The following is a 26,772-nucleotide window of genomic DNA, read 5'->3' as shown; positions in this document are numbered from 1 at the left end:
CCGAGCAGTCTCCTTCTCCGACAGAGGAGCCCCTTGATTCTCTAACTGACTGTGTCTCTCTGATAGCGGGCATCCCAGACAGCGTCGCCCGACGGGTCCACCTCCTCTGCTCTCCTCCGGTGGCGTTTCTCTTCGCCCACCTCATGAACACCGCCGATTCGGCAGCAGACCAGGGCGCGAGAGAACAACTGTTCCAGGAAGCAGCCGCTCTCGTCCTGAGGGAGCCTGTCCTGCGTGAGGCCCTGCAACTCCCGGGCCTGCAGCCAGCGGCCGCTTCATGTCCCACCTCTCAGTCAGGTCAGCCTCGCCATGCTCATGCCCTGGTGCAGCCCTGTCGCCTCCAGGCCCCAGCCCAGTCGAACCTAGTCCAGACCCCAGATCAGCCGTGTGTCGCCCAGACCCCAGATCAGCCGTGTGTCGCCCAGACCCCAGATCAGCCGTGTGTCGCCCAGACCCCAGATCAGCCGTGTGTCGCCCAGACCCCAGATCAGCCGTGTGTCGCCCAGACCCCAGATCAGTCGTGTGTTGCCCAGACCCCAGTTCCGTCCTTGTCCCCGTCAGAGGGCACCGCCCGTCTGACGATTGTTAACCCCACCCAATCAGGCCCGACGTCTTCCCCGTCGAGCTCGGCAGCTGTAAGCTGTCATGCCAGCTCCGGAGTTGACGCCGTTCCAGTCCCTGTCGGCCATGTTGCGGCCGTTCCAGCTCCTGTCGGCCATGTTGCGGCCGTTCTAGTTCCTGTCGGCTCCTCAGAGGAGGACGCCGTTCTAGTTCCTGTCGGCTCCTCAGAGGAGGACGCCGTTCCTGTTCCCGTCGGCCATATTGAGGCCGTTCTAGTTCCAGTTCCTGTCGGCTCCTCAGAGGAGGACGCCGTTCTAGTTCCTGTCGGCCACGTAGAGGTCGTTCCAGTTCCTGTCGGCCATGTTGAGGTCGTTCCTGTTCCTGTCGGCCCTGTAGAGGCCGTTCCAGTTCCTGTCGGCCATGTTGAGGTCGTTCCAGTTCCTGTCGGCCATGTTGAGGTCGTTCCAGTTTCTGTCGGCCATGTTGAGGTCGTTCCAGTTCCTGTCGGCCATGTTGAGGTCGTTCCAGTTCCTGTCGGCCATGTTGAGGTCGTTCCAGTTCCTGTTCCTGTCGGCCATGTTGAGGTCGTTCCTGTCCCTGTCGACCAAGTTGAGGTCGTTCCAGTTCCTGCCCCTGTCGGCCATGTCGAGGTCGTTCCAGTTCCTGCCCCTGTCGGCCATGTCGAGGTCGTTCCAGTTCCTGTCCCTGTCGACCAAATTGAGGTCGTTCCAGTTCCTGTTCCTGTCGGCCAAGTTGAGGGCGTTCCCGTAGGCCAAGTTGAGGGCGTTCCCGTAGGCCAAGTTGAGGGCGTTCCCGTAGGCCAAGTTGAGGGCGTTCCCGTAGGCCAAGTTGAGGGCGTTCCCGTAGGCCAAGTAGAGGGCGTTCCCGTAGGCCAAGTAGAGGTCACCCCTGTCTCTGACCCCGTTCCTGCCGACCCTGTAGCGGTCGTTCCAGTCCCCGTTCCTGCCGGCCCTGTAGCGGTCGTTCCAGTCCCCGTTCCTGTCGACCCTGTAGCGGTCGTTCCAGTCCCCGTTCCTGTCGGCCCTGTAGCGGTCGTTCCAGTCCCCGTCACCCGTGGAGCCGTAGCGCCCGCCGGCCCCCAGGAGGAGGTCGCGCTAGTCGCAGTTCCTGCGCACCTCCAGGAGGAGGCCGCGCCAGCCGCAGTTCCTGCGCGCCTCCAGGAGGAGGCCGCGCCAGCCGCAGTTCCTGCGCGCCTCCAGGAGGAGGTCGTGCCAGCCGCAGTTCCTGCGCGCCTCCAGGAGGAGGTCGCGCCAGCCGCAGTTCCTGCGCGCCTCCAGGAGGAGGTCGCGCCAGCCGCAGTTCCTGCGCGCCTCCAGGAGGAGGTCGCGCCAGCCGCAGTTCCTGCGCGCCTCCAGGAGGAGGTCGCGCCAGCCGCAGTTCCTGCGCGCCTCCAGGAGGAGGCCGCGCCAGCCGCAGTTCCTGCGCGCCTCCAGGAGGAGGCCGCGCCAGCCGCAGTCCCGGCGGATCCCCAGGAGGGGGTCGCGTCAGCCGCAGTCCCGGCGGATCCCCAGGAGGGGGTCGCGCCCGTCGCAGTCCCGGCGGACCCCCAGGAGGGGGTCGCGCCCGTCGCAGTCCCGGCGGACCCCCAGGAGGGGGTCGCGCCCGTCGCAGTTCCTGCCGAACCCCAGGAGGGGGTCGCTCCCGTCATAGTTCCTGCCGACCTCCAGGAGGGGGTCGCGCCCGTCGTAGTTCCTGCCGACCTCCAGGAGGGGGTCGCTCCCGTCGTAGTTCCTGCCGACCTCCAGGAGGGGGTCGCTCCCGCCGTAGTTCCTGCCGACCTCCAGGAGGGGGTCGCTCCCGCCGTAGTTCCTGCCGACCTCCAGGAGGGGGTCGCTCCCGTCGTAGTTCCTGCCGACCTCCAGGAGGGGGTCGCTCCCGTCGTAGTTCCTGCCGACCTCCAGGAGGGGGTCGCTCCCGTCGTAGTTCCTGCCGACCTCCAGGAGGGGGTCGCTCCCGCCGTAGTTCCTGCCGACCTCCAGGAGGGGGTCGCTCCCGTCGTAGTTCCTGCCGACCTCCAGGAGGGGGTCGCTCCCGTCGTAGTTCCTGCCGACCTCCAGGAGGGGGTCGCTCCCGTCGTAGTTCCTGCGGACCCCCAGGAGGGGGTCGCTCCCGTCGTAGTTCCTGCCGACCTCCAGGAGGGGGTCGCTCCCGTCCCGGCTCCGGCCGCACCGGCATCGGTTCCTGGCGGCCCGGTTCCGGCTGCGCCTGCATCGGTTCCTGCCTCTCGTCGCGGTGGGCCAAGGAGGACGCCGCTGGTCCCTGCCTCGTCCTCGTCTCGGCCGCCGGACTGGTGGTCTTGCCCTCGGCGCCTCCTGCTGCCCGGATGGCGCTGCCTCCTGCGGCGACGTCCGCCTCGACTCCTCAGCCCATTGGATCAGCGTCCGCCTGGAGGACGTTGCCATTCGGGGTGGCTCCCGGGGACATCGGTCCAGCCCAAGGGCACTAAGAGTGCCACCCTGGCTCAGCGGCTGCTGAGCAGGGTCTCGCCACGCCGTCACCCTCCGTGACGGAATCTCTGAACTTCATGTCTTCCCTGGTCGCGGACTTTGTTGTGGACTCTTGTTTTGGCCCTCCCCCGGTCCTCCCTCCACCCACCCTGCTCATGTACCTTGAGGGGTAGGGATTCGGTCCCTCCGCCTGGGACCACCCTCCGCCCGCCCTGGTTTGGGGGGGGGGCTTCCGTAGGCGCCGTGGAAGGCGCCATAGGGGGGGGGGGTACTGTCATGATCTGTGTTTTTGTTCTTGTCATGATCTGTGTTTTTGTTCTAGCTGATTCCTTGTCTTATTTTGGTTCCAGGTTCCGTTTCCTGTTTTATTTTGGTAGTCCCCCGGTCTCTGTTTTGTGTTCTAACTTCACTCCCGAGTCATGTCACGTCACAGCTGTTCTTGTTTCACCCGGTCGTTATCCTCACCTGCGCTGCATCAGTAATCACTCACCCGTGTATTTAGTCACCTCCTGTTCCCGTAGTCACTTGCCAGATTGTCGTTTCGAGTCCCATGAGTGTATCCTTGTTTCCTGTGTTTCCTGAATGTTCGTGCTTCTCGTGTTTTGTTCCTGTTCGCATCGTGTATCCTGCCCGACCCCGGATTACCTACTTACCGTGAGTTTTTGCCTGTTCCCTGCCTGTACTCTTGCCGAGCCTTTTTGTGTTGACCTGGACCGCCTGACCGTGTCTTAAGGAATAAATCTTTTGTTAATTATAATATCGTCTCCGTGCTGTGCATGTGGGTCCGCCGCCCGCCCGAGTTCCTGACACCATGTGGCTAGATGGGGCTCCACAAAAACTGATGGTACTGTAAAGTTGTTGATGAGATACAAGTGGTGGATGTACCAATCATTGACAGAAAGGCCTTCAATTAAATATTGGGGCCTTCATTTACGCTTCCTGTTATCTGTGCAGGCGGATATATTCTCTGGTACTAGACACAGATGAACCTAATGAACCTTCTTCCTCCCTGCAGGGTGATTCTGGTGGGCCTCTGGTACAGTATGTGGTGGGATGGCTGTTGGAATTGTGTCTTTCAACTTTAACATGAACTGTGACTACCCAAATGCACCCAACATCTATACAAACATCTCTGAATATGTTCCTTGGAACTGTGGAGACTGATGAAAAAGCAGTGTGTGAATGTGACACAGTAATAACTTAGCACCTGTGTTTAGACTGTAAGCTGTGTTCTCACTGAAGAGTGTCACTTACAAGCTACATTAGGTTAAGATGGTGTAGATAGAGACAAAAGTTTCACTTATCAAGCAAGGCTCTGTCTGCTGGTGTCATGCAGTTTTCCGATGCTGTTTCTATTTCATTCTGACAGTTTTGGTGCTTTTACTAAAATGATGAATAAAAACTCATTTTAAACATTTTGTCTTTACACTCATTGCCTCTACACTGTCCAGGACATTGACATACAGTAATATGCATGCATCAAATGGTAACTCATAGGTCATTATCAGATACAAAAACAATAAAGAATCAAAGTATGAGGAGTCTGGAGGAGTGACAATAATCAGGAATCATTCATTTTCAGTTCAGTTCATCCATTTTGTGAGATGTGAGTTCAGTAAAAGTCTAAATTGTACATAAAGCACACTGAATATACATACTGTAAATAAAACTATCAAATTATTTAACTTAATATTATTACCTTGTCAAACAACAAAACCTGACAAAAAGACAAGACCACGAGACCAAGACTCATGTACCAGCTCCATTGTGACAACTGCCGCTTCAGGAAACTGATGTTCAGCTTTGATTCTGGTATCTGTGGAATCTGTGGTTCTTTAGTTTGCAACTAAATTCAAAGAAATGTTTTAGTGGGCTGTGCAGAGATATCAGCGTTTTTCACATATCTGACTATGAAAGTAACAAAAGGTTCAGATGACTAACTTGCATGCAGAAAAACAGGAAGACAATAAAGTAAATCGCAGAAGAATGGAAAGAATATTATGTTATGCATTAAAAACCATAGCTACAAAGACCGAAAGTGAACAGTCAGTGTGCTTCTTTTGCTTCATTGTCATTGCATCATTTTTGGTTTAGCTTGAGAAAGAAGCAGTTGTCAGAGGAAAATAAAGAATATGTAGTGATAGTTGACTTCCTGTGTGTGAACGTTCACAAAAGGCTGCTTTCTAACCAAGAGAAGTTTGATCTTTTCTGCTCTAAATAACAGCTATTTACTGTACTGGATTAAAGCACTGAAGCATCTGGGCCTCAAGGTGTTACAACCTTTTCAAGCCGATTCACTTTCATTGTGTTTATTGTGTATTTCATCAAAGCTATTAAAGCATACAATATAAAGGTCATTTAAAGGCAACTCAATCTGGAGGTTAAATACTGTTGTAAATACATAAGAGGAGGAACAGTAACATGCTGGGTTGGTGCCAGACTGGTCTTTGCACCAGAATGTTGAGAGTTAGTCACTAAAATGATGACAGATAACTACAGTTACACTCATGCACTGCACCAAAAATGTGGTCAGAAGTCAAGATAAGGTTGTCAATAGTCAGACTTTCCACCAAAGCATATGCTCTATAAAAGAGTAGCGAGACGGCCCATTGTAAACAAGTGTACAGTAGCTGTTTGTCGCCAGCACCATGCAGGGTCTGCACAGAAGTCTTCTACTGCTTGCTCTGACAAGTCTGGTGCAGAGCGGTATGAGCACATGTGACTGTTACGGTACCTGTTAGCCATCTAATGAGATATATTGTAGGTTTAATACTGCATTTTTCTGCACTGCAGGACACGGGAGTCAAATCATCGACGGGGAAGTGGTGCCGGAGAACTCAATGCTGTACATGGTCTCAGTGCAGAACAAGCAGGGTCATGTGTGTGGAGGATTTCTGGTCAGTGAAGGGTTTGTGGTCACTGCAGCGCATTGTGACCGAGCGTGAGTACAGCTAAGAACTGTTGTGTTATTTCAAGTCATTTAAAACATTAATTGAATAATATTACAGCTGTAATTACAAAATATAATAACAAATGTACCAGCAGTCATCTGCGTGTTCATGTTAACCTGTAGTTAACCTGTACTTGACCCGTTTAGCCTGAACAACAGCATCAGGCCACAGCAGCACACTAGATCTGCATATTAAGCAACACCATTTTCTACCCCTCTGGTGCTTTCATACACTCTGCTACAGTCTAGTTACACTGAAACTCCAAAACATTAAGCAAATATTAAACATCTAATAGCAATCTTTTTAAGGTTAACATTGTGGTTACAGCATAAGGAAGAGCAGTCGCAGCTCTGCCACCGGTGTGTGAATGTGTGTGTGAATGAGTGAGAGGCAGTGTTAAAGCTCTATACAGGTGCAGAACCATTTAGCATTCACCATAAACCAGCCTTGTCATTTACAATCTTCCTAGATGTGATCCTGGGACGTACTGACACCCACTTTGTTGTTCCCCATTCAGGGAACCTACACACGTTGTTCTCGGCTCCCACGATCTCAAGGACACAGAGAAGGTGACATACAGGCACATTGAACGGAGATACAAGCCCAATATGTACGTGAATGAAGGACGTGGTAATGACATCATGATCCTCAAAGTAAGTAGAGGTTGAATATTTTGTAATGATTATGTTCAAATAAGAAAAGTGTTATTTTCAGGTTGTGTGAGTTTAAATTACACAGCACTAGTTATGATCCACTAATATCAGCGTTCCCACATTAGTTAACTTAGACTAATAAATGAAAACTGGCAGGCTGTGGATGAAAGCACTGATATCGTACATTTCTTCAGTTGTCTAAAAAAGCTGACATCAACAACAGAGTGGAGACAATTCCACTCCCAGCCTCGGAAATGAACCTGCCAGAAAACCAGCAGTGTGTTGTGGCTGGATGGGGAAAGACTTACACCCATGGCTCCACTGTGCACAAGCTGAGAATGGTGGACGTGTCCGTCCTGAGTCTGCCGGTCTGTAAGCAGAGCTGGACAAATTTGCCTGATAAGGTGATCTGTGCAGGTGGATACGGCACAACAAAAGGATTCTGTCAGGTACGGTTTCCAGAAAATCAAGAAGGTGTCAACAGAAAGATTATGAATAAAGAAAATGATTATTTGTCTGGCAGGGCGACTCAGGGGGACCCCTGGTGTGCAACGGGATAGCGGTCGGTGTGGTGTCCTTCAACAGGAACCTGAATTGTGACTATCCAGATGCACCCAATGTCTACACTGACATATCCAAGCATCTCTTATGGATCAACAGCATCATCGAACCCTGATCGGATCTCGTGTTTGGAATCAGATGTGAGGGTGACGTACTGTAGCGTCCTGTCATATTCTTCCAGTAGAGCTAAAATAAAATCATGATCATGATTTCAGACCCGTGTTTCATTTTCTTCTGTGTCAACCACACTAGACGTGTTAGTTTTGTTATTTGGAGTAAATTCGTTGAGGTAAAACTAAATCTTTAACTTTTTTTATGGCGTCATAAATCTTTTATGGAAGCCATTACTGATTAAGGAAACATTATATTATATTTGTTAAAGACAAGGGTAAACTAAGCTGGAGAAGGGTTTAGTAAGAGCGGGAGAAACAGGCTGCTGAGGCCTAAAGACAAGACTGGAGTGGGAGGACCCAAATGCGATGACCCACAGACTGTTTAATAAATGAACAAATAAACACAAAGGAAAATACAAACTAAAGGCACTGCTAGAGAGCAGGATACAAATAACTTAGAACACAAACTAAGACACAGATACCTAAACTAAGACCACTGCGTAGCAGGGAAAACTGACCAACAAACAAAAATAATGCTGAACATAGAATAAACACAAAACATAAAGCACACAACAAACAAACCTTGACAGTGGAAGCACGATGGACATAGTCACAGGAAATCAATGGACCAACAAAGACTGGCCACAAGACCTTAAATACGAGACAAGACAGGTGAAGCAAATAAACTACAGGTAATTACAGGAAATTACAAGACAACTAACCAAGAACCACACACCTCCAGTCAGTGTTACGGCTCCTGAGGGTATCACAGGTTTCTGTGTATGTCCTATTTATTTTGTAGGCCTTTCCGGTCTTCTGTTTCACCGTGTTTACTTTTTTTGTCACTCCCGGTCACATGATCTACAGTAACAGCTGAGGTCTATTTATAATTAACCATGGTATATAGCCTCCAGTACTCACCTCACTCCTTTGCCATATTGTTGTGAGTTTTTGATTCATGAGTTCAACTAGTTTTTCCACCACTGCCTGTTCTTGTTTCTTCGATAGCCTTGAACTACCTGTACTGTCGCTGTGAGTAATTTGTTTTGACCCAGCCTGTCCGACTGCCTGCTCCTCTGTACCTACGCTGATTGCCTTCTTGTGTACCGACCTCTGCCTGTTGTTTTGGAAATTGTTTTTGAACATTAAACTGACTGATACTTACCTCCTGGTCTCTGAAGCTGTGCATGTGGGTCCACCATATTAAGCCGCCTGACAGAACAATCTGGCCAACAATGGACCTAGCCAGCACGAAGTCTCTGCTCTCCGCCCTGCAGGCTCAGGAGCAACGTTTCAGCATACTTGAAGGGAGGACCGATGCCGCTCTCCATGAATTGGCGCGTAGCACCTCTCGACAGGAAAACACAGTCACTGAGTTGACCTAGCTAGTCAGGAGTCTGACAATGGGCTTAGGAGCTGTGAGTCCACCCAGTGCTTCGCCGGAGGTGACGGAGCCAGTCACAGTGAGTACCGTCATATATGCCCCGGCCCCAGACGCATGCCAGTGAGAGCCGCTGAGCTTTATGCGCCCAGTTTCCCCATGGAGTAGTCTAAGGTGGTGGTGGTGAAACGTGGTCTCCCATCTTACCGGAGACGCAGAGGCTTGGGCTACGACGGTATGGCAGAACAGGTCAACTTGTTTTTTTGCACTTCTCAGAATCCCTTAAACAGGTCACTCCAGGACGGAAAGGCTCGTAAATATTAGGCAAGGAGGGCGAAGCACGGCTAAGTACATCCTAGAATACCGCCATCAAAGTGAAGGCTCTGACCACTGGCCCCCAAAGTCCTGGATGAGTGTGTATGACTAATGCAATTAAAACTGCAGAGCATCCCACTTAGGAGGGACGGACCACTTTCCAGTAGCCCCGGTCCCTCCGTCAGCAGGACGCCCTTCACAGACCTAAGTGGATGAATGTGGAGAGATATAGTTGGGAAGCAAGGTCCTGGGGTCCGCAGAGCCAAATTCCAGACTAGCTCTGCTACCCATCCCACCGCCCCCCAACCCCCAGCCAGGAAGAGATAGACGAGACCCGGGGACCGCAATACTACTGCCCAGGCACCACATGCAGCGCAGCCAAGAACCAACCTCACGCCTCTGTCACACCTACCCATTCTCTCTTTCAAGTATGCTAATTGTCACCCCATGTAGTGCTGACCTGGACCGTTTTGAATAATGCCTCTGCCCCTTCCCTTCCCACTGTCACCTTACAGGTCGGCCCCAACGCGATCTCAAGGACACAGAGAAGGTGACATACAGGCACATTGAACGGAAATACAAGCCCAATATGTACGTGAATGAAGGACGTGGTAATGACATCATGATCCTCAAAGTAAGTAGAGGTCGTGGATTATGTTCAAATAAGAAAAGTGTTATTTTCAGGTTGCGTGAGTTTAAATTACACAGCACTAGTTACAGTATGATCCACTAATATCAGCGTTCCCACATTAGTTAACTTAGGTAACAAGGTAAGGTTTAAGACCTTACATAATTAAACACAAACCCAACATACAGCAAGCCTTTAATTTTAGTTATTACAATTTAACAGCATCATGATGAAGAAACCTCCTGCAGAACCTGGCTGGATGTGGGCAGCAAACTGCCTACACCGGATGGGATGAGGGGATAAACAGAGAGAGAAAAGCACAGCAAGAACAAACAAGCAACAACAGAGCACAGGCAAGATGGTTAGACCAGGAACTGGACAAAGACAGGATGGTTGGATCCGCAGCTGCCCATCACAGACACAGCTCTGAGTCCAATGATACCTGTAGGTGAGGACAGAGTCGGAGAAATAGGGGGGTGCACAACTACTGGAAAGAAAGAGACAAGGTTAATATAATATGGAATAGTGATAAAAGGTTATTGGATAGAAGAGTTATAAGAAAACAGAGGAGCTCAGCGGTCTGCTGGGAGCATAAGGAACTTTGAGGTTTTTAAGATAAGAAGGAGCGTTATCATTAAGTTCTTTGTAAGTGAGTAGGAGAATCTTTCAATTCTATCCTACATTTTACAAGCAGCCATTGCAGAGAAGCTAATGTAGGAGAAATGTGATCTCTCTTTCTAAATCCCATCGGAACTCTGGCTGCAGCATTTTGAATAAGCTGTAGGCTTTTTAAGGAGCTGTTAGGACATTCTATGAGTAAGGAGCTACAGTAGTCCAGCCTAGATGTAACCAATGCCCCACTGCCTTCTTCTTCAGAGGAGCCACTGTGTCTAACATTGAACGCAGAGAAGCTAGAGCATCATCTACAAGACAGTCAACCTGTTCATAAGGATTAAGGTGACTGTTCTGTGTTGATACATTACAAGACCATGAGGCAAAAGATGATGGAATCATATGCTTGAATCTGGCAACAGCGTCATCAGATAAACATCTGCTATAGTAAGATTTCTTTCTAGCTGCTGCAAGGTAAATTTAAAAGTTAATAAGAAATGGTCAAATAACAGAGGGTTTTGGGGAAGAACTAATAAATTATCAATTTCCACCCCATATATCAGAACAAGATCGAGGGTTAAAATTAGTGGGTTAATTTACCTGCTGAGTAAAACCAATAGTGTCGATTAAGGAGTAAAAGCAGTGCTGAGACAGTTACTGTTAACATCTACATAAAGTCTCCCACTACTGTACAATGACTTCATCTGTTCAAGAACTAAGTCAGATAAGAATTCAGAGAATTTAGTTAAGAACTCTGGATATGGAGCAGGAGGACGATAAACAATAAAAAACACAACTGGCTTCTGAGTTTTAGAGTCTGGGTGAGAAAAGGCTCAGAGTGAGGCTCTCAAATGAGGTATAACTATGTTTGGGTTTAAGAGTAATTAATAAATCTGAGTTATACAGTAAATTGCTGCTACTCCTCCACCTCTACCTGTACTTCTAGGAACATGATAGTTGATGTGACTCATTGGCGTCGACTCATGTAAACTAGCATATTCATCCTGCTGCAGCCAGTCTCTATGCGATAACTAAGAGTGGGTGGCGGATGTAGAGAACATGCAGAGAGGCATGTAAGACTGCGACTCTGCGTCCTGGGCTCCACTCTGAGTTGTCAGGGAGTAGGGAGGCTAAGCAACATGACCATGTTACTAGAGAGCAGAGAGGCTCCTTCTAACGTTGGATGGATGCTGTCTCTTCTAATCAGCCCAGGTTTTCCCCCCAAAAGTGCTACAATTAGCTGCAAAGCCCACATCGTTTGCGGGACACCACCTAAACAACCAGCAGTGGAGCGATGACAGACGGCTATACATGTCATCGCTGCTCACATTGGGGAGGGGTTCAGAGAAAACTATGGAGTCCGACATTGTTTTGGTGAAGGAACACATCGACTCATTGTTAGCGACTTCCGATTGGCGTAACTGGGCGTCATTAGCTCCTGCGTGTATTTGTCAGGATTACGCAGATATTGGACCCACATGCACAGCGCGGACCGGTTGGTGGTTTAACTGATTACAGTCTTTATTAGCGATTGCAGTCAAGGCAAGCAGGGTCATACACAGGTGAGCTCGAACGTAAGCACAAAGGAGCAGACAGACTCAAATCCAGGGACAGGCAAGGTTAGTCAACAGGCGAACACGGCAGCGGTACAGGTGAGAATCAGGAGTCAAGGTACAATACAAACAAGATCACGGACCAGGTAAGCTATACAGTAATGCTGGAAATTGGTGAGTACACGCGACGATCTGGCAAGTGACTGGTGTGTGATCTGGAGCCTAAATACTGGAGCTTGATTACATGATTACTAGCAGGTGTGTCTGACTTAGGCTGGTGATTGGCATGAGAGCAGCTGTGGTGGTTGAAACAGGAAGTCCTTCAAAATAAAACCGGAACTGAGACCGAAAACATGACAGTTTATTGCGCTGATGATGAATTTCCTCTTCTTCACATTCTGACATGTCACAGACAAAATGGTGAGATGCAAAGAGTTGGGCTTTTGTTCTTCTGCCATTTTATAGGAAATACTGTACGAAAGGAGAGAGAGAGAAAAGTCAGAACTACAGTAGTTGCTCTGACATAGTTTTTACAGACATCTAAGAAATCAGACATCTAAGTAATCACAATTTGCAAATGTGTCTGAGGTCAGAGAGAAACCTGCCCAGCTCAAACACAACCGACCTTCAGCGTTAAAATATGGTTGACATAATGTTATTGTTGTAATGTTAATGCAACATTGAAACAACGTTCAATGTTCACATTCAATGACATAACGTTAACAACAAGAGGTTGAAATAACGTTGCCCTATCAATGTTGATTCACCTGTCAAAATCAACATTCAGTGATTATTCAACCATAATTATAATATTGATTCAACTATGATTTAATGCTGAAATGCCTGCTGGGTAATTTATTTAACGTAACCAGGAAAAACAACATGATGATTCAAAGTTAGCTGCATGCATTCTCATGCAAGTATTTGAAAGTTATTGATTCAGGTGATGGTTATCACCTCCTGTTCCATATCTACTATTTCAATCATAACAGATAAATTCTTCTCCTACAAACACACTAACATGAATGATGGAGACAAGTTCATTGTGTTGCTGATGAATTTCCCACTCTGATACGTCTCAAACAAAATGGTTGTTGTTTTGCCATTTTATGCAAATTGATCATAAGTCGACTTTTATTTTTCTGTGGAGAAAAAGAGACAGAAAAAAGTAGCAGGAGGACGATATTGAACTTTAGTCTGGTGAGACATAACAATTCTCAGTGTCAATCTTTTCAGTCTTGATGCCTGAACACACTGAGGATCTAATTACTGACAGAATGCAGTTCTCAGTTTATTTTTGAGTTCAGCAGTTACAAGTTTAATATACTGTTCATATTAAGATAATAACAACTGCTCAAAGACCAGGAACAGTGTGATATTGCTGAGCATAGCACAAAGCAATAGATTTGTATCTGGGTTCATAAGTACAGCCGGATGTTGTAAAAAACCTACGAAGACTGAAATTGAAAATGTAACAGGAAGAACTAATAATTTGTCAGAGTACGTCTCAGCCATCAAACACTAATCACACATGTCCAACATGTGCCAGCTGCTCACAAGACAGAACGAGAAGCAAAGACATTCAAGTAATTACAACTTTTAATTAGCAATTACAATTACAAGAGAAACAATCAATGTATTTAACGTAACCAAGTAAAGCAAAACGGTGATTCAAAGTTAGCTGCATGCGTAAAGCTTGTGGTCAGATGTAAAGATAAGGCTGATGAATATCCTACTTTCCAACAAAACAAACTCTAAAGGCTTTTACCACAGCTCTGACAAGACAAGTTGACTGTGCTGCTGATATCATGCAGGGGTTGCACAAACTCCTACTTCTATGTGTTCTTACAGGTCTTGGACAAAATGGTGAGATGCGAAAGTTTGATTGTTTTTCTTCAGCCATTTAATGGCTTAATTATTTAATCGTGCTGTTTCTGTGCAGGACATGGAATCAATGGTGGGGAAATAGTCCCAAAGAGCATGATGCAGTACATGGTCTCACTGCAGGATGGACACGGTAACCACCTATGTGGAGGGTTTCTTGTCAGTGAAAACGTTTTGATCACATCTGCAAGCTGTGACAAACGGTAAGTTGGCGTCCTGCTTTAAATAAATGTTGATGTGCTTCATGGTAATTGAGAATATGTTTATGCAAAACTACTTTTTATGAGAAAAAAATAAATAATAGATAATTTAGTTGTTGGCAAATTTACTGACACCATTACTTCTCCTCCGTTCAGGGACCCTAGAGTTGTTTATTATCGTTGTCACAACTTGGAGGAAAAGATGAAATTTGTCCATATTGAGAAAAAATGCAAATCCAGTGATTCTGACATCATGCTCGTCAAAGTAAGTACATAAGCTCAAAAGACATTGTTGTATTCAAATCATTTACTTTGAATTTGTTTGTTTTTTTAAAAAGTGGCAAAGCTTAACATATTATTAATATAATAAAATATACATACAACTATAAAACTTCTAATCTAAAATATTAAAAGATGGAATCTATGAAACTGATATTTCTTTTTTTTTATTATTTGTCTCCAGTTCAGAAAGAATGTTAAAGGGGACAACGTGAAAAAGACTGAAATTCCAAAGTCTGAAATAGATTTAAAAGTCAACCAACAGTGTTGCAAATCAAAATGCAAATCCAGTGATTCTGACATCACGCTCTTTAAGGTAAGTACATAAACTCAACAGACGTTATTGTGGTCAAGTTATTTGTAATATTATTTTTGAATATCTATGATTTTTAAAAAGTGGCTAAGCTTAACATATTATCGATATAATAAAATGTACATTGTTAACTTCTAGTCTAAAATATTAAAAAAAGGATTTCATGAAACATATATTTCTTATTTTTCTTTGATTTTCTGTCTCCAGTTGCAAAAGAATGTTAAAGGGGACAACGCAAAAAACGCTGAAATTCCAAACTCTGAAATAGATTTGAAAGTCAACCAACAGTGTGTTGTGGCTGGATGGGGTCCAGAAGACTGTGAGAAAGGTCCAGTGAAAGATCTGAGAATGGTGAATGTTTCTGTGTTCAACTGTCCGCACAATGTGACAGACATCTGCACGAGTGAGACAGGCTTCTGTGAGGTATGTCTTAAAAGATGTCAATAGGTTCCATTAACAGCAGTGATATGAAGAAACAATAAACAAACACTCTTTCTGAAAGATTGACGCTGGTGGTCCTCTGGTGTGTGACGAGAAAGCTGTTGGTGTGGTGATTTTCGACAAGAAGCTTAACAGAGCCACAATTTCCAACATATCAACAAAACATGTATGGATCAAAGACAAAATAAACAATCCAAGTTGGAAGGACTGTTGGTAAAATACATAAATGTCTGTCAATCCGTTTCTTCAGCTTGTATTAAGATAAGCAACAGCATTATTGTGATGTGCTTTTGCAGTGTGACACAAAAAGCAATAAAAAAATGATTTTACTCCTGTTAATCTCTTGTTATAAACGTTTACAAAATGTGTAGTAAACGACTGTATATGTATTCAGTTCAATGCCAAATAAACATTCTCAAAGTGCTTAAAAGTCTTTTATTCAGGTGATGCATGAATATTTCATGTCTAAAGGTTGGAAGCATTCCTTTTGGGGTGAGTTGTAAACTTTGATTTTGTAAAAGAATCAGCCATGATTTGCAGACACTGTACTATCTACAAAACATAGAAGCTCAGAATGAACAGAAGAGAAACTGAGATCAAAGGGCAGAATGTGACAAACTACAGACAGCAAAAGCACAAGCAAAAAGATACTCATATCAACCAATGTCGATGGCCGACTTCAAAACAGGACAAATGTTCTGTATGACAAAAACGCTTTCGGCTTTTCTCGTCAGGGGTCCCCACAGCGAATCCACAGAGCTGCTCTCGCCACTGTCTTGTACACCTTTCCTTTGTCAGACGGCTTAATATGGTGGACCCACATGCATTGCACTTGACAGGTAGGTCAATTACGATTACAGGCTTTAATCACAGGTCCAGAAATACAGGTATGTTAGCCAGGTAAACAGATGATCAGATCAAGCGACGGTACAGACAGGGTTCAGGCAGAATTGGAGATCAGGAAAAGAACCAGAAAAATCAATGCATGAGTCCAAAGTGTGACATCCTTTGAGTCTTTCTGACACACTTCTGTCACACAGACACTGTGTGCGGTACTCTCATTCACCTTCTCTAAGTCAACAAAGACACAATGCAGCTCCTTCTGAACATTTCTGTACTTTTCCATCAACATTCTCAAAGCAAAAAATGGCATCAGAGGTGCTCTTACAGTGCATGAAACCAAACAAATCTCCACCTTTTTACTAAGCCTGGCTTCCACTACTCTTTCCCACAGCCTCATTGTGTGGCTCATCAACTTTATTTCCCTCCGTGTCACCTTTGTTTGGTACCAGATCACCAGATCCTCCATTCCTCAGGCATCATCTCACTCTCTAGAATCCTGTTGAACAAGCTAGTTAGAAACTCCACTGCTGTCTCTTCTAGAAACTTCCACACCCACACAGGTGCGTCATCAGGAAAAACAGCCTTTCCACTTTTCATCCTTTTTCAGAGACTTCATCTCATCTTTTCTAATCTCTGCTATTTACTGATCCACAACATCCACATCTTCCTCCCTTCTTTCCCTGTCATTCTCCTCATTTATCAGCTCAGAATCCTTTGGTGCCACCTACCTCTTCTCTCTGCACTGCTCTTCCTTGTACTGTACTCCTGTCTAACTTCCTCAGTCCTTTCTACATCCCACTTCCTTTTAGCCAACCTCTTCCATTGGATGCAGTCCTGTACTTCCTCATTCAATTTCTCTTCCTAACCACCAGCCACACACCACAATGCAGTGCTGTCTGGCTAAACTCTCTCCTACCAACACTTTCCACTCACTAACCTCCCTCAAATTACCTCGTCTACATAGGATGTAGTCCACCTGCGTGCTCCTACCTCCACTCTTGTGTCTCTTGTCTTCCACTCTGTGTTCCTCTCTCTTCTGGAAATAAGTGTTGACTACAGCCACTTCCATCCTCTTAGCAAAGTCCACCACCATCTGTCCTTCTAGGTTCCTTTCCTTTACACCAAACCTGTCCATCACCTCCTCATGATCTCTGTTCATCTCACCAACATGCCCATTAAAGTCTGCTCCAACCACTGCCCTATCTCCTCTTTGGATACTCTCTATGACCTCATCAAACTCACTCGAGAATCTCTCCTTCTCTTCTAACTCACAGGCAACTTGTGGAGCATACCCACTGACTACATTCACCATCACCCCTTCGATTTCTAGTTTTAAGCTCATCACCCTGTCTGAGACTCTTTTCACCTCTAGAACATTGTTCACTAACTCCCCCTTCAGGATCACTTCTACCCCGTTTCTGTCAGAATCCTGGGCCCTACTGTTTCTCCTACTCTGGACCACACCTTCTCCATTACCATGCCACGCCTCTGCCTTGGACCATGCCCACTCCCTTTTTCTCCCACAGTAGACATCTTCACTTGCTGCCGGGTCATTGTCACCTCACCACTCAATGCTGCTCAAGCTAAGATACCCACCACTGGCTTTCAAGGGACAACGCCTACTGTCAGTTATGCGTTGCTTTGCCCGTAAGATGTGCAAAGGCACCTGTCTTTAGTTCATGTTTTGCCTCCTCATATGCCCTAGCCATCGTTTCTTGAGTCAGGTTGCTTATGTTAGCCATGTGTTGCACTGCAGAGACGTGCATTGGCACCTCTCGCTTTTTGAGTGTTTGCCCCACCTGTTTGTTTTATGTTTAGTGTTGCAGGAGTGTTTTTGGTTCATTGAAGTGACTTTAGTCTGCTGCATTTCTTCTCTCTCTGTCCACAAACCCTTCTGCCTCCTCTCCTTCTTCAACCAACAGTAGTCCAATTTCCACCGGCACCCTGCCAGTCCCAAGCCTGGATAAATAGAAAGTGTTGCATTAGGAAGGGCTACCTACAAACAGCTACGAAATGGGGCTAAGAATATATTCGTTTTTATGGTGCAAGCGCAGAACTGTAGACAGCAGGGTGGTCGGGCAGGCAGTGATCAAAAAGGCAAAGGCAAGGTCAAAAAACAGGGACTAATCAAAACCATAGATTTATTAGGATGAATGATGGAAAGTTGATCAATCGAACGTGAACAAACAATCTGGAAATGAGTAATAGCAGACACTGTGCTTATATACAAAAGCTGTGTACAAACTAGATCAAGCCGGAATGAATCACATGACCGAAGTGAAGCTAGACAAAGTAATACAAACGAAATCGATAGGAAGTGGTCAAAATAAAACAGGGAACAATACACAAACAAGGGCGATACTGCTAGCTTTGGTGTCGATCTGATACCAAGTAAATACTGGAACAGTATTGCCGATGTCAATACTTTTGATAATTAACGCATTATCAAATATAAATACATTTTCATGACTTTCAGGTGTTTTGTTTTAAATTGTATTATTAATTTAATAAAATCCAGACAAAGTTCAACAGTATAAATATTTAATATACTGAAAATTGTTGGTGTTGCCACTGTATTTAACATATTGTAATTTTTGCAAATTGTACAGATTGCCGTTGTTCCATTTTTGGCTTGAAAATATAACCACACTCTTTCTTGCTTCCATCCTTCTTTTTTGTCTGTGGGGAGGGGTGTTGGTGTGTGTCTGCTTTGCTCTGGCATACTGTACAGGCACATCACTTACACACAGGCACTTCTTTTGAAGACTACGAGTAAAGAATTCAACCAAAGTATTGATATTTTTGTCAGGGTACTGATATTATTGATATTATTGATATTAGGATTGATTTGCCCACCCCTAGTCCACGGCTGGTACTACTGGGTAAGTATCACACAATACACGTATAAAGCATAAAATCTCTTATAATATATACTGTACTGCTTCAAGACATTAACTATAAACTTGATCGGTATTAGTTGCTGCTGATGAAGTCACAATTGGAAAGTGGATGATCAGTATTGAAAGCCATGTCACCTGTGAAGGCACCCAGCAAAGCTACATTACAGGGGTTGCTGCAGTTTTTGCTGCCTACTACTGCATGTGCTCAACCTGCAATACCAAGAAGAAGCTGCAAGGACACTGCAGTTTATTCAAAGTAAGTCCATTGTTGAGTCTGAAATGTTATGGTATTTTTTCTCTTTAATTTTCTGTCCAAGAATGTTGAATGCCCATAAAATAAAATATTCTCTTATTACATTTCAGACAACTTATTGTTATCAGTGAAGAGGGGAGCCAAGGCCAGTCAGGGGAGGGTTGGATCAAACAGACGGGAAGCTGGTGTCAGCGACTTACAAATTACAACAGAATAAGATGATCTAAATAGAAACCACATTTTGACTTACTAAGCAAAGTTCTGTCTGCTGGTGTCATGTCATTTCCTGATGCTGTTTCTATTTCATTCTGACAGTTTTAGCTCTTTTATTAAAATGACGATTAAAAGCTCATTTTGAAACCTGGTTTCACCAAGTGCCTTTAACCCGTCCAGGACACTGACATGATATGCATGCATCAAATGAGAATTCATAGGTCATTATCACTGATGGGGTACAACTATACAGTGACTAGAGGAGTAACATTTATGACACTGTGATCAGTTTGGTACTGATTCTATCGAACTCTGAGCAGTCATTAATTCATCCAGAGTGGAAAACTGGGGAGTTTCACAGGTCAAACTTTAGAAGGAAGGGCAAAGCAGTCACGCTTTACAATAATAATACCCGGATTGTGGCTGCAGGAAACTAAATGAGTGACACTAGTCAGGAATCATTTTAGCTCTTGCTTTAATCAAGCACAACTCACCGTGACTCCAAGTTATGTTTTAAATGTGCAAATGTGAGTTCAGTGAAAGTCTAAATTGTACATAAAGCACACTGAATAAAACTATTAACTTATCAAACTTGTTGTCAAACAACAAAATCTGACCATGAGACCTATACTAAACACCATGCTCCATGGAAACTGATGTTCAGCTTTGATTCTGGTATCTGTGGAATCTGTGGTTCATTTAGTTTGCAACTAAATTCAAAGAAATGTTTTAGTGGGCTGTGCGATATCAGCGTTTTTCACATATTTAACTATGAAAGTAACTAGTTAAATGGCAGAGAATGGAAAGACTAGCAAAATTAAAACTCTGAAGAAGTGACACACAAAAGCACAGAAAGAGAAAAGATTCAAACTAAAAAACAATGTGATGCATGAAAAAGCATAACTACAAAGACCGAAAGTGAACAAAGTCAGTGTGCTTCTTTTGCTTCATTGTCATTGCATCATTTTTGGTTTAGCTTGAGAAAGAAGCAGTTGTCAGAAGAAAATAATTAACATGTAGTGATAGTTGACTGCCTGTGAGTGAACATTCACAAAAAGCTGCTTTCTAACCGAGAGATGTTTGCCCTTCTCTAAATAACTATTATTACTACTATTATTACTAGCTATTTACTGTACTTTAATACAGTACTGAACTATCTGAGCCTCAAGGTGTTACAACCTTTTCAAACCCATTCAGTTTCATTGTGTTTATTGTGTCTTTCATTAAAGCTATTAAAGCATACAGTATAAAGGTCATTTAAAGGCAACTCAATCTGGAGACTATTACTGTTGTGCCTAAACATTACAAATACATAAGAGCAGGAACAGTAACATGCTGGGTTGGTGCCAGACTGGTCTTTGCACCAGGATGTTGAGACTTTAGCCACTAAGATGATGACAGATAACTGCAGTTACACTTATTGATTGCACCAAAGCTGTGGTCAGAAGTCAAGATAAGGTTGTCAATAGTCAGACTTTTCACCAAAGCATATGCTCTATAAAAGAGTAGCGAGACGGCCCATTGTAAACAAGTGTACAGTAGCTGTTTGTCGCCAGCACCATGCAGGGTCTGCACAGAAGTCTTCTACTGCTTGCTCTGACAAGTCTGGTGCAAAGCGGTATGATCACATGTGACTTACGGTACCTGTTAGCCATCTAATGAGATATATTGTAGGTTTAATACTGCATTTTTTCTGCACTGCAGGACACGGGAGTAGAATCATCGACGGGGAAGTGGTGCCGGAGAACTCAATGCTGTACATGGTCTCAGTGCAGAACAAGCAGGGTCATGTGTGTGGAGGATTTCTGGTCAGTGAAGGGTTTGTGGTCACTGCAGCGCATTGTGACCGAGCGTGAGTACAGCTAAGAACTGTTGTGTTATTTTGAGTCTTTTAAAACATTGATTGAATAATACGACAGCTGTAATTAAAATTATAATGACAAATGTACCAGCAGACGTCTGCGTATTTATGTTAAACTGTACTTGACCTATTTAGCCTGAACAGCAGCATCAGGCCACACCAGCACACTATATCTGCAAGGCCTGTTATTAAGCAACGCCATGTTCTGTTACAGTCTAGTTACACTGAAACTCCAAAACATTAAGCAAATATTAAACATCTAATAGCAATCTTTTTAAGATTAACATTGTGGTTACAGCATAAGGAAGAGCAGTCGCAGCTCTGCCACCGGTGTGTGAATGTGTGTGTGTCTGAATGGGTGAGAGGCAGTGTTAAAGCTCTATACAGATGCAGAACCATTTAGCATTCACCAAAAACCAGCCTCCTCATTTACAATCTTCCTAGATGTGACCCTGGGACGTACTCACACCCACTTTGTTGTTCCCCATTTAGGGAACCTACACACGTTGTTCTCGGCTCCCACGATCTCAAGGACAAAGAGAAGGTGACATACAGGCACATTGAAGAGAGATTCAAGCCCAAAATGTACGTGAATGTAATAGGTGGTGATGACATCATGATCCTCAAAGTAAGTAGAGGTCGAAAATTTTTTAATGATTATGTTCAAGTGAGAAAAGTGTTATTTTCAGGTTGTGTGAGTTTGAAAACACAACACTAGTCACGATCCACTAATATCAGCGTTCCGAAACTATCAGGCTGTGGATTAAAGCACTGATTTAATCATTTCTCCAGTTGTCTAAAAAAGCTGACACCAACAACAGAGTGGAGACAATTCCACTCCCAGCCTCGGAAATGAACCTGCCAGTAAACCAGCAGTGTGTTGTGGCTGGATGGGGAAAGACTTACACCCATGGCTCCACTGTGCATAAGCTGAGAATGGTGGACGTGTCCGTCCTCAGTCTGCCGGTCTGTAAGCAGAGCTGGCCGAAGCTGCCTGATAAGGTGATCTGTGCAGGTGGATACGGCACAACAAAAGGATTCTGTCAGGTACGGTTTCCAGGAAATCAAGAAGGTGTCAACAGAAAGATTATGAATAAAGAAAATGATTATTTGTCTGGCAGGGCGACTCAGGCGGACCCCTGGTGTGCAACGGGATAGCGGTCGGTGTGGTGTCCTTCAACAGGGACATGATCTGTAACTATCCAGATGCACCCAATGTCTACACTAACATATCCAAGCATCTCTCATGGATCAACAGCATCATTGAACCCTGATCTGATCTGAACCAGTTTGGAATCAGCATCAGATGTCAGGGTGACGTACTATAGCATCCTGTCATACTCTACCAGTAGAGCTATAATAAAATTACGATTTCACACCCGTGTTTCATTTCCTTCCGTGTCAACCACACTAGACGTGTTAGTTTTGTTATTTAGAGTAAGTTCATTGAGGTAAAACTAAATCTTAAATTTTTTTATTGTGTCATAACTCTTTCATGTAAGACATTACTGATTAAGGAAACATTATATTATATTTGTTACAGACAAGAGTAAACTAAAGTGGAGAAAGGCTCAATAAGGGCAGGGAGAAACAGGCTGCTGAGGCCTAAAGACAAGACTGGGGTGGGAGGACCCAAATTCGACGACCCACAGACAGTTTATCAAATGAACAAATAAACACAAAGGAAAAACCAACTACAGCTGCTGCTAGAGAGCAGGATACAAATAACTAACACAAACTAAGACAGATACCTAAACTAAGAACAATAATAACAGATTTAAATCATTTTCAGCACACCTCCAGTCAGATGTCACCTCCTTTTTTAAGGTATGTCTGGTTTAATCCTAATAACTAATAAATTCCTCCCCTATAAAACTCATGAATAAATAGGATGATTCAGAGACAACTGAGCGTGCACAAAAGCTGTGGTTAGAAATGTACAGTAGATACACAAGACAATAAAGACAAGTTTATTATGTTGCTGAAGAATTTTGTTGTTGCTGCCTGTGCAAACCCTGGTGCCTCGCTTCCCAACTACTTCACTCCACACTCATCCACTTACTGTAGGTCTGTAAGCGGCGTCCAACTGATGGAGGGACTGAGGGGGTCTATATGGAAGTGGTTTCACCAACTGTCCCTCGCTCCCTACAAACCGTAGGTCCTCAGGCTCCATCTTCTCGAGCTGACCCTCTCACTGGGGGGGACTGTTTGCCTCTGGTTGTCCTGGAGTTGACGTCGTTGGCCGTGTCCTGGTCGGGCCTCGGGCGTCGTATCTGTGGCTGCTGTGGCACTGCCTGCAGGGTTCTGTGTAGGCAGCTCAGGTCGTGTATGCAGGCTCCCAGGTTACTAGGTTTCCTCCCTCCACTCGTTTGGCTGGGTGTAGCAGCCGGGCTCCTCTCATCACCCTGGCCTTTACAAGAGGCATTCTTCATGCACCAACGTCTGTCTCACCCTTTTGGTGAATAATGTTATGTTACAGCTTTACTGACCTCGTAGTGGGACACTCAACACCAGAACCGATAAACATTCTTTTTTCTTGATTTTCTTGCAACATATGCAAAAAATTGACAGGTTGCTAATGCTGTAGATGTCGTGCTCTTGGTTTAATGAGCTGAGCTTCAGCATTTTAGCCTCAGTCAGTTCCTTGAAGTCGCTTTTGTGACATGTTAGTTAAACTGTGTGGACATCAACACTCAAATCTGCGGTTGGAGGTAGGTTGTCATCACTGCTAATTTAGCTTCTAGTCACACAACATGACTATGCAGTATTTTTTATTTATTAAAAAATATTTAATAAATAATAAATATTATTTTTTTTTTCATTTAAAGATACATTTAAAATCATCTCAAGAAACGTGAATGAACCCAATAAAGCTAACACAAAAAATAACATACTGTATGTTTACAGATGACCTTTTACATGTTTGCCTACAGAACAGAGAAACTTGACTTGTTGCATCACGTAAAACCACATTGTTTCTTAACAATATTTGTTAACGCAAATGTGATGAAACCTGAAAGAAAAAAGGAAAATGAAAAAACTCAACACAGAGTATTTAGTTAGTAAGTTCGAGTACAATGTAACCATGGAAGCACCCAGCAGCAATTCACAACAAAAGAAACCAGAGCAAATGCCAAAAGAAATAGAAAATTTGAAATATAATTGGAGTATGGAAGAAATACAATATTTACAAAAATATACATCGAACACTATGAGACTTGGCTATATGAAAGCACAAGAAATGAAATCATACAGTAATATTGCCTGTCTGAGTGAGGTATTGAAAATTCCACACTGATATTGAACTGTGTGTCACAATAAAATTACACAGCATTTTGTGAGTGGGGGAGAGAGAGAGAGAGAGAGAGGGGGAGAAGCACAACTACTGGGGAGAAAGAGACAAGATTAGTCTATGTCAAGCTGACCTTGACTCTGCTTTGGCACCGTGACCTGGCTAAGTCATCGTCAACTTTAGGGAGTGTTCACCACAGAAGTGTTGTAGAAAGACAGTAGTAGCTTCTTTTCCGGGTAGTTTTTTCTAAGGATCTGCAGAAAGTGCAGTCGCTGCTGAGCTTTCTTCACTATGGACTTGATGTTTGGGGACCAGGAGATATCAGCTGAGATCTGGGTGTTGAGGAATCTGATGGTGGTGACAGCTTCCACTCGTTCTCTGTTTATGATGAGTGGGGCATGGGCATGTCCATGGTTCCTGAAGTCCATAAACAGTTCTTTAGTTTTATGGACATTCAGTCATAGGTTGTTTTGTGAGCACCAGACAGGCAGGTTCTCTGCCTCAGCCCTGTATGCTGTGTCATCCCCTTTGGAGATGAGGCCAACCACAGTCGAATCATTCGCAAACATTATGGGATGGCATCCAGTCAACGGTGTACAGACCGTATAGTAGGGGGCTGAGGACACAGCCCTGAGGAGAACCAGTGCTGAGTGTGAGAGTCGGGGAGACATGGCTCAAGTCTGACAGACTGTGGTCTGTTTGTCTGGAAGTTTTTAATCCAGGTGCAGGTGGGGGAGGGGTCCTGTAGATTAAACAGTTTGGTTACTATATGTTTGGGATGATGGTATGGAAAACAGAGCTGAACTCCACGAAGAGCATCCTCACATAGAAAAACTAAATTTTAAATGACACAAGTCACAACTGCAGGCCAACTGGCGGCCAGCATCTCATCATTTTTACATTTTTGCAACTATGGTGTAGTGGGTGTTGTATATTACATTCTACTAACTAATTAAGTAACTACCCAAGAACAATAATTATAAAATAAAATCATTTACCACATACCTCCAGTATCACTCCTTCACCAGATATCACCTCCTTCCATGTCTGCTTTTTCATATAACAAATAACAAATTCAATTCAATACAATTAAATTTTATTTATATAGCACCAAATCACAACAAAGTTATCTCAAGGCATATTACAAGGTAAGGTTGAAGACCTTACATAACTAAAACCAACAAACCCCACATACAGCAAGCCTTAAATTGTAATTATTACAATTTAACAGCATCATGAGGAAGAAACCTCCAGCAGAAGCTGGCTGGATGTGGGCAGCAAACTGCCTCCACCGGATGGGATGAGGGGATAAACAGAGAGAAAAAGGCAACAACAAACAAGTAACAACAGAGCACAGGCAAGATGGTTAGACCAGGAACTGGACACAGGCAGGATGGTTGGATCCGCAGTTGCCCATCACAGACACAGCTCTGAGTCCAATGATACCTGTAGGTGAGGACAGAGTGGGAGAAAGAGAGGGGGGGCACAACTACTGGAAAGAAAGAGACAAGGTTAGTTAAACAGATAAACAGATAAAAATTCTGATAATTCAGTTAAGAACTCTGAATATGGAGCAGGAGGACGATAAAACAATACAACAAACAACTGGCTTCTGAGTTTTAGAGTCTGGAGTTATAAATTGCTGCTACTCTTCCACCTCTACCTGTACTTCTAGGAACATGATAGTTGAAGTGACTCATTGGAGTCGACTCATTTAAACTAACATATTCATCCTGCTGCAGCCAGGTTTCAGTGAGACAAAACAGATCTAAGTGATGGTCATGTGTGTAAAGTCTTCACACATTTAATGGAAGACTATCTCAGATTGGCTTTTATGTTTCTGTTTCAGGACATAGAATCAGTGGGGAAATAGGCCCAGAGAGATGATGCAGTACATTGCAGTACACTGCAAGATGGACACGGTAACCACCTACAGTATGTGCAGGATTTCTTGTGTAAAAGGTTTTTGATCACATCTGCAAACTGTGGCAAACAGTAAGTGAACGTCCTGCTTTAAAAAAATGTTAATGTGCTTCATGGCAATTAAGAATATTTTTGACAATGTTTTTTTTGTTTTTATACAAAACTACCATTTATAAGAAGAAAATAATAAATTAATAAATTACTTTATTTGTTGGTAAATATACTGACATAATTACTTATCTCTGTTCAGGGGTCTTGAACTGGTTTATTATGGTTGTCACAATCTGGAGGAAAAGAGAAGATATATCTGTATTGACAAAAAATTTAAATTTAAAGTAAGAACATGAGCATAACAGACATTTTTGTAGTCAGATCATTTGTAGTGTTATCTTTGAATCTGTGTGGTTTAATGACATTTAAGAGGCAAAGCAAAACATATTATCAATATACATTTCTAACTTTAAGTCACTTATATTAAGAGATGCATTTCATGAAACTGACTATTTACATTTTTACTTTTTGATTTTATTTCTCCAGTTGACAAAGCATGTTACATGTTCAAGAGTAAAAACAA

General features: G+C 44.2%; 3 protein-coding genes across 8 annotated transcripts; all 3 read left to right on the top strand.

Moving 5' to 3' along the window:
- The first annotated feature begins 5,439 nt into the window (after positions 1-5,439).
- LOC114854225 (duodenase-1-like) lies at positions 5,440-7,408 on the top strand. Its single transcript, XM_029148432.3, has 5 exons — positions 5,440-5,735; positions 5,823-5,970; positions 6,498-6,633; positions 6,828-7,082; positions 7,157-7,408. Exons 1-5 carry the CDS (start codon positions 5,678-5,680, stop codon positions 7,307-7,309), a joined length of 750 nt encoding a protein of 249 aa, XP_029004265.1. The 5' UTR covers positions 5,440-5,677; the 3' UTR covers positions 7,310-7,408.
- A 783-nt stretch (positions 7,409-8,191) lies between these two features.
- On the top strand, positions 8,192-15,332 carry LOC114854222 (granzyme E-like). Of its 6 annotated transcripts, none has more exons than XM_055508590.1 (9): positions 8,193-8,339; positions 8,489-8,770; positions 9,519-9,637; positions 9,854-13,662; positions 13,739-13,883; positions 14,037-14,145; positions 14,344-14,475; positions 14,680-14,895; positions 14,975-15,332. In XM_055508590.1, the coding sequence occupies exons 4-9, from the start codon at positions 13,605-13,607 to the stop codon at positions 15,128-15,130; spliced, it is 816 nt and encodes a 271-aa protein (XP_055364565.1). In that variant the 5' UTR covers positions 8,193-8,339; positions 8,489-8,770; positions 9,519-9,637; positions 9,854-13,604; the 3' UTR covers positions 15,131-15,332. The 6 variants fall into 6 exon arrangements, with proteins under 6 accessions (XP_029004258.1, XP_055364565.1, XP_055364564.1 ...); XM_055508589.1 differs by having other exon boundaries at positions 8,489-9,431; XM_055508593.1 differs by lacking the exon at positions 9,854-13,662.
- Positions 15,333-20,582: 5,250 nt separating this feature from the next.
- LOC114854226 (duodenase-1-like) lies at positions 20,583-22,359 on the top strand. The gene is made up of 5 exons (XM_029148433.3): positions 20,583-20,740; positions 20,827-20,974; positions 21,476-21,611; positions 21,776-22,030; positions 22,105-22,359. Exons 1-5 carry the CDS (start codon positions 20,683-20,685, stop codon positions 22,255-22,257), a joined length of 750 nt encoding a protein of 249 aa, XP_029004266.1. The 5' UTR covers positions 20,583-20,682; the 3' UTR covers positions 22,258-22,359.
- The last annotated feature ends 4,413 nt before the right edge of the window (positions 22,360-26,772 follow it).

This window comes from Betta splendens, chromosome 4 (assembly GCF_900634795.4).
Source record: "Betta splendens chromosome 4, fBetSpl5.4, whole genome shotgun sequence".
In the NCBI taxonomy this organism is placed as follows: domain Eukaryota; kingdom Metazoa; phylum Chordata; class Actinopteri; order Anabantiformes; family Osphronemidae; genus Betta; species Betta splendens.
This window is presented reverse-complemented; position numbering and strand designations above follow the sequence as displayed.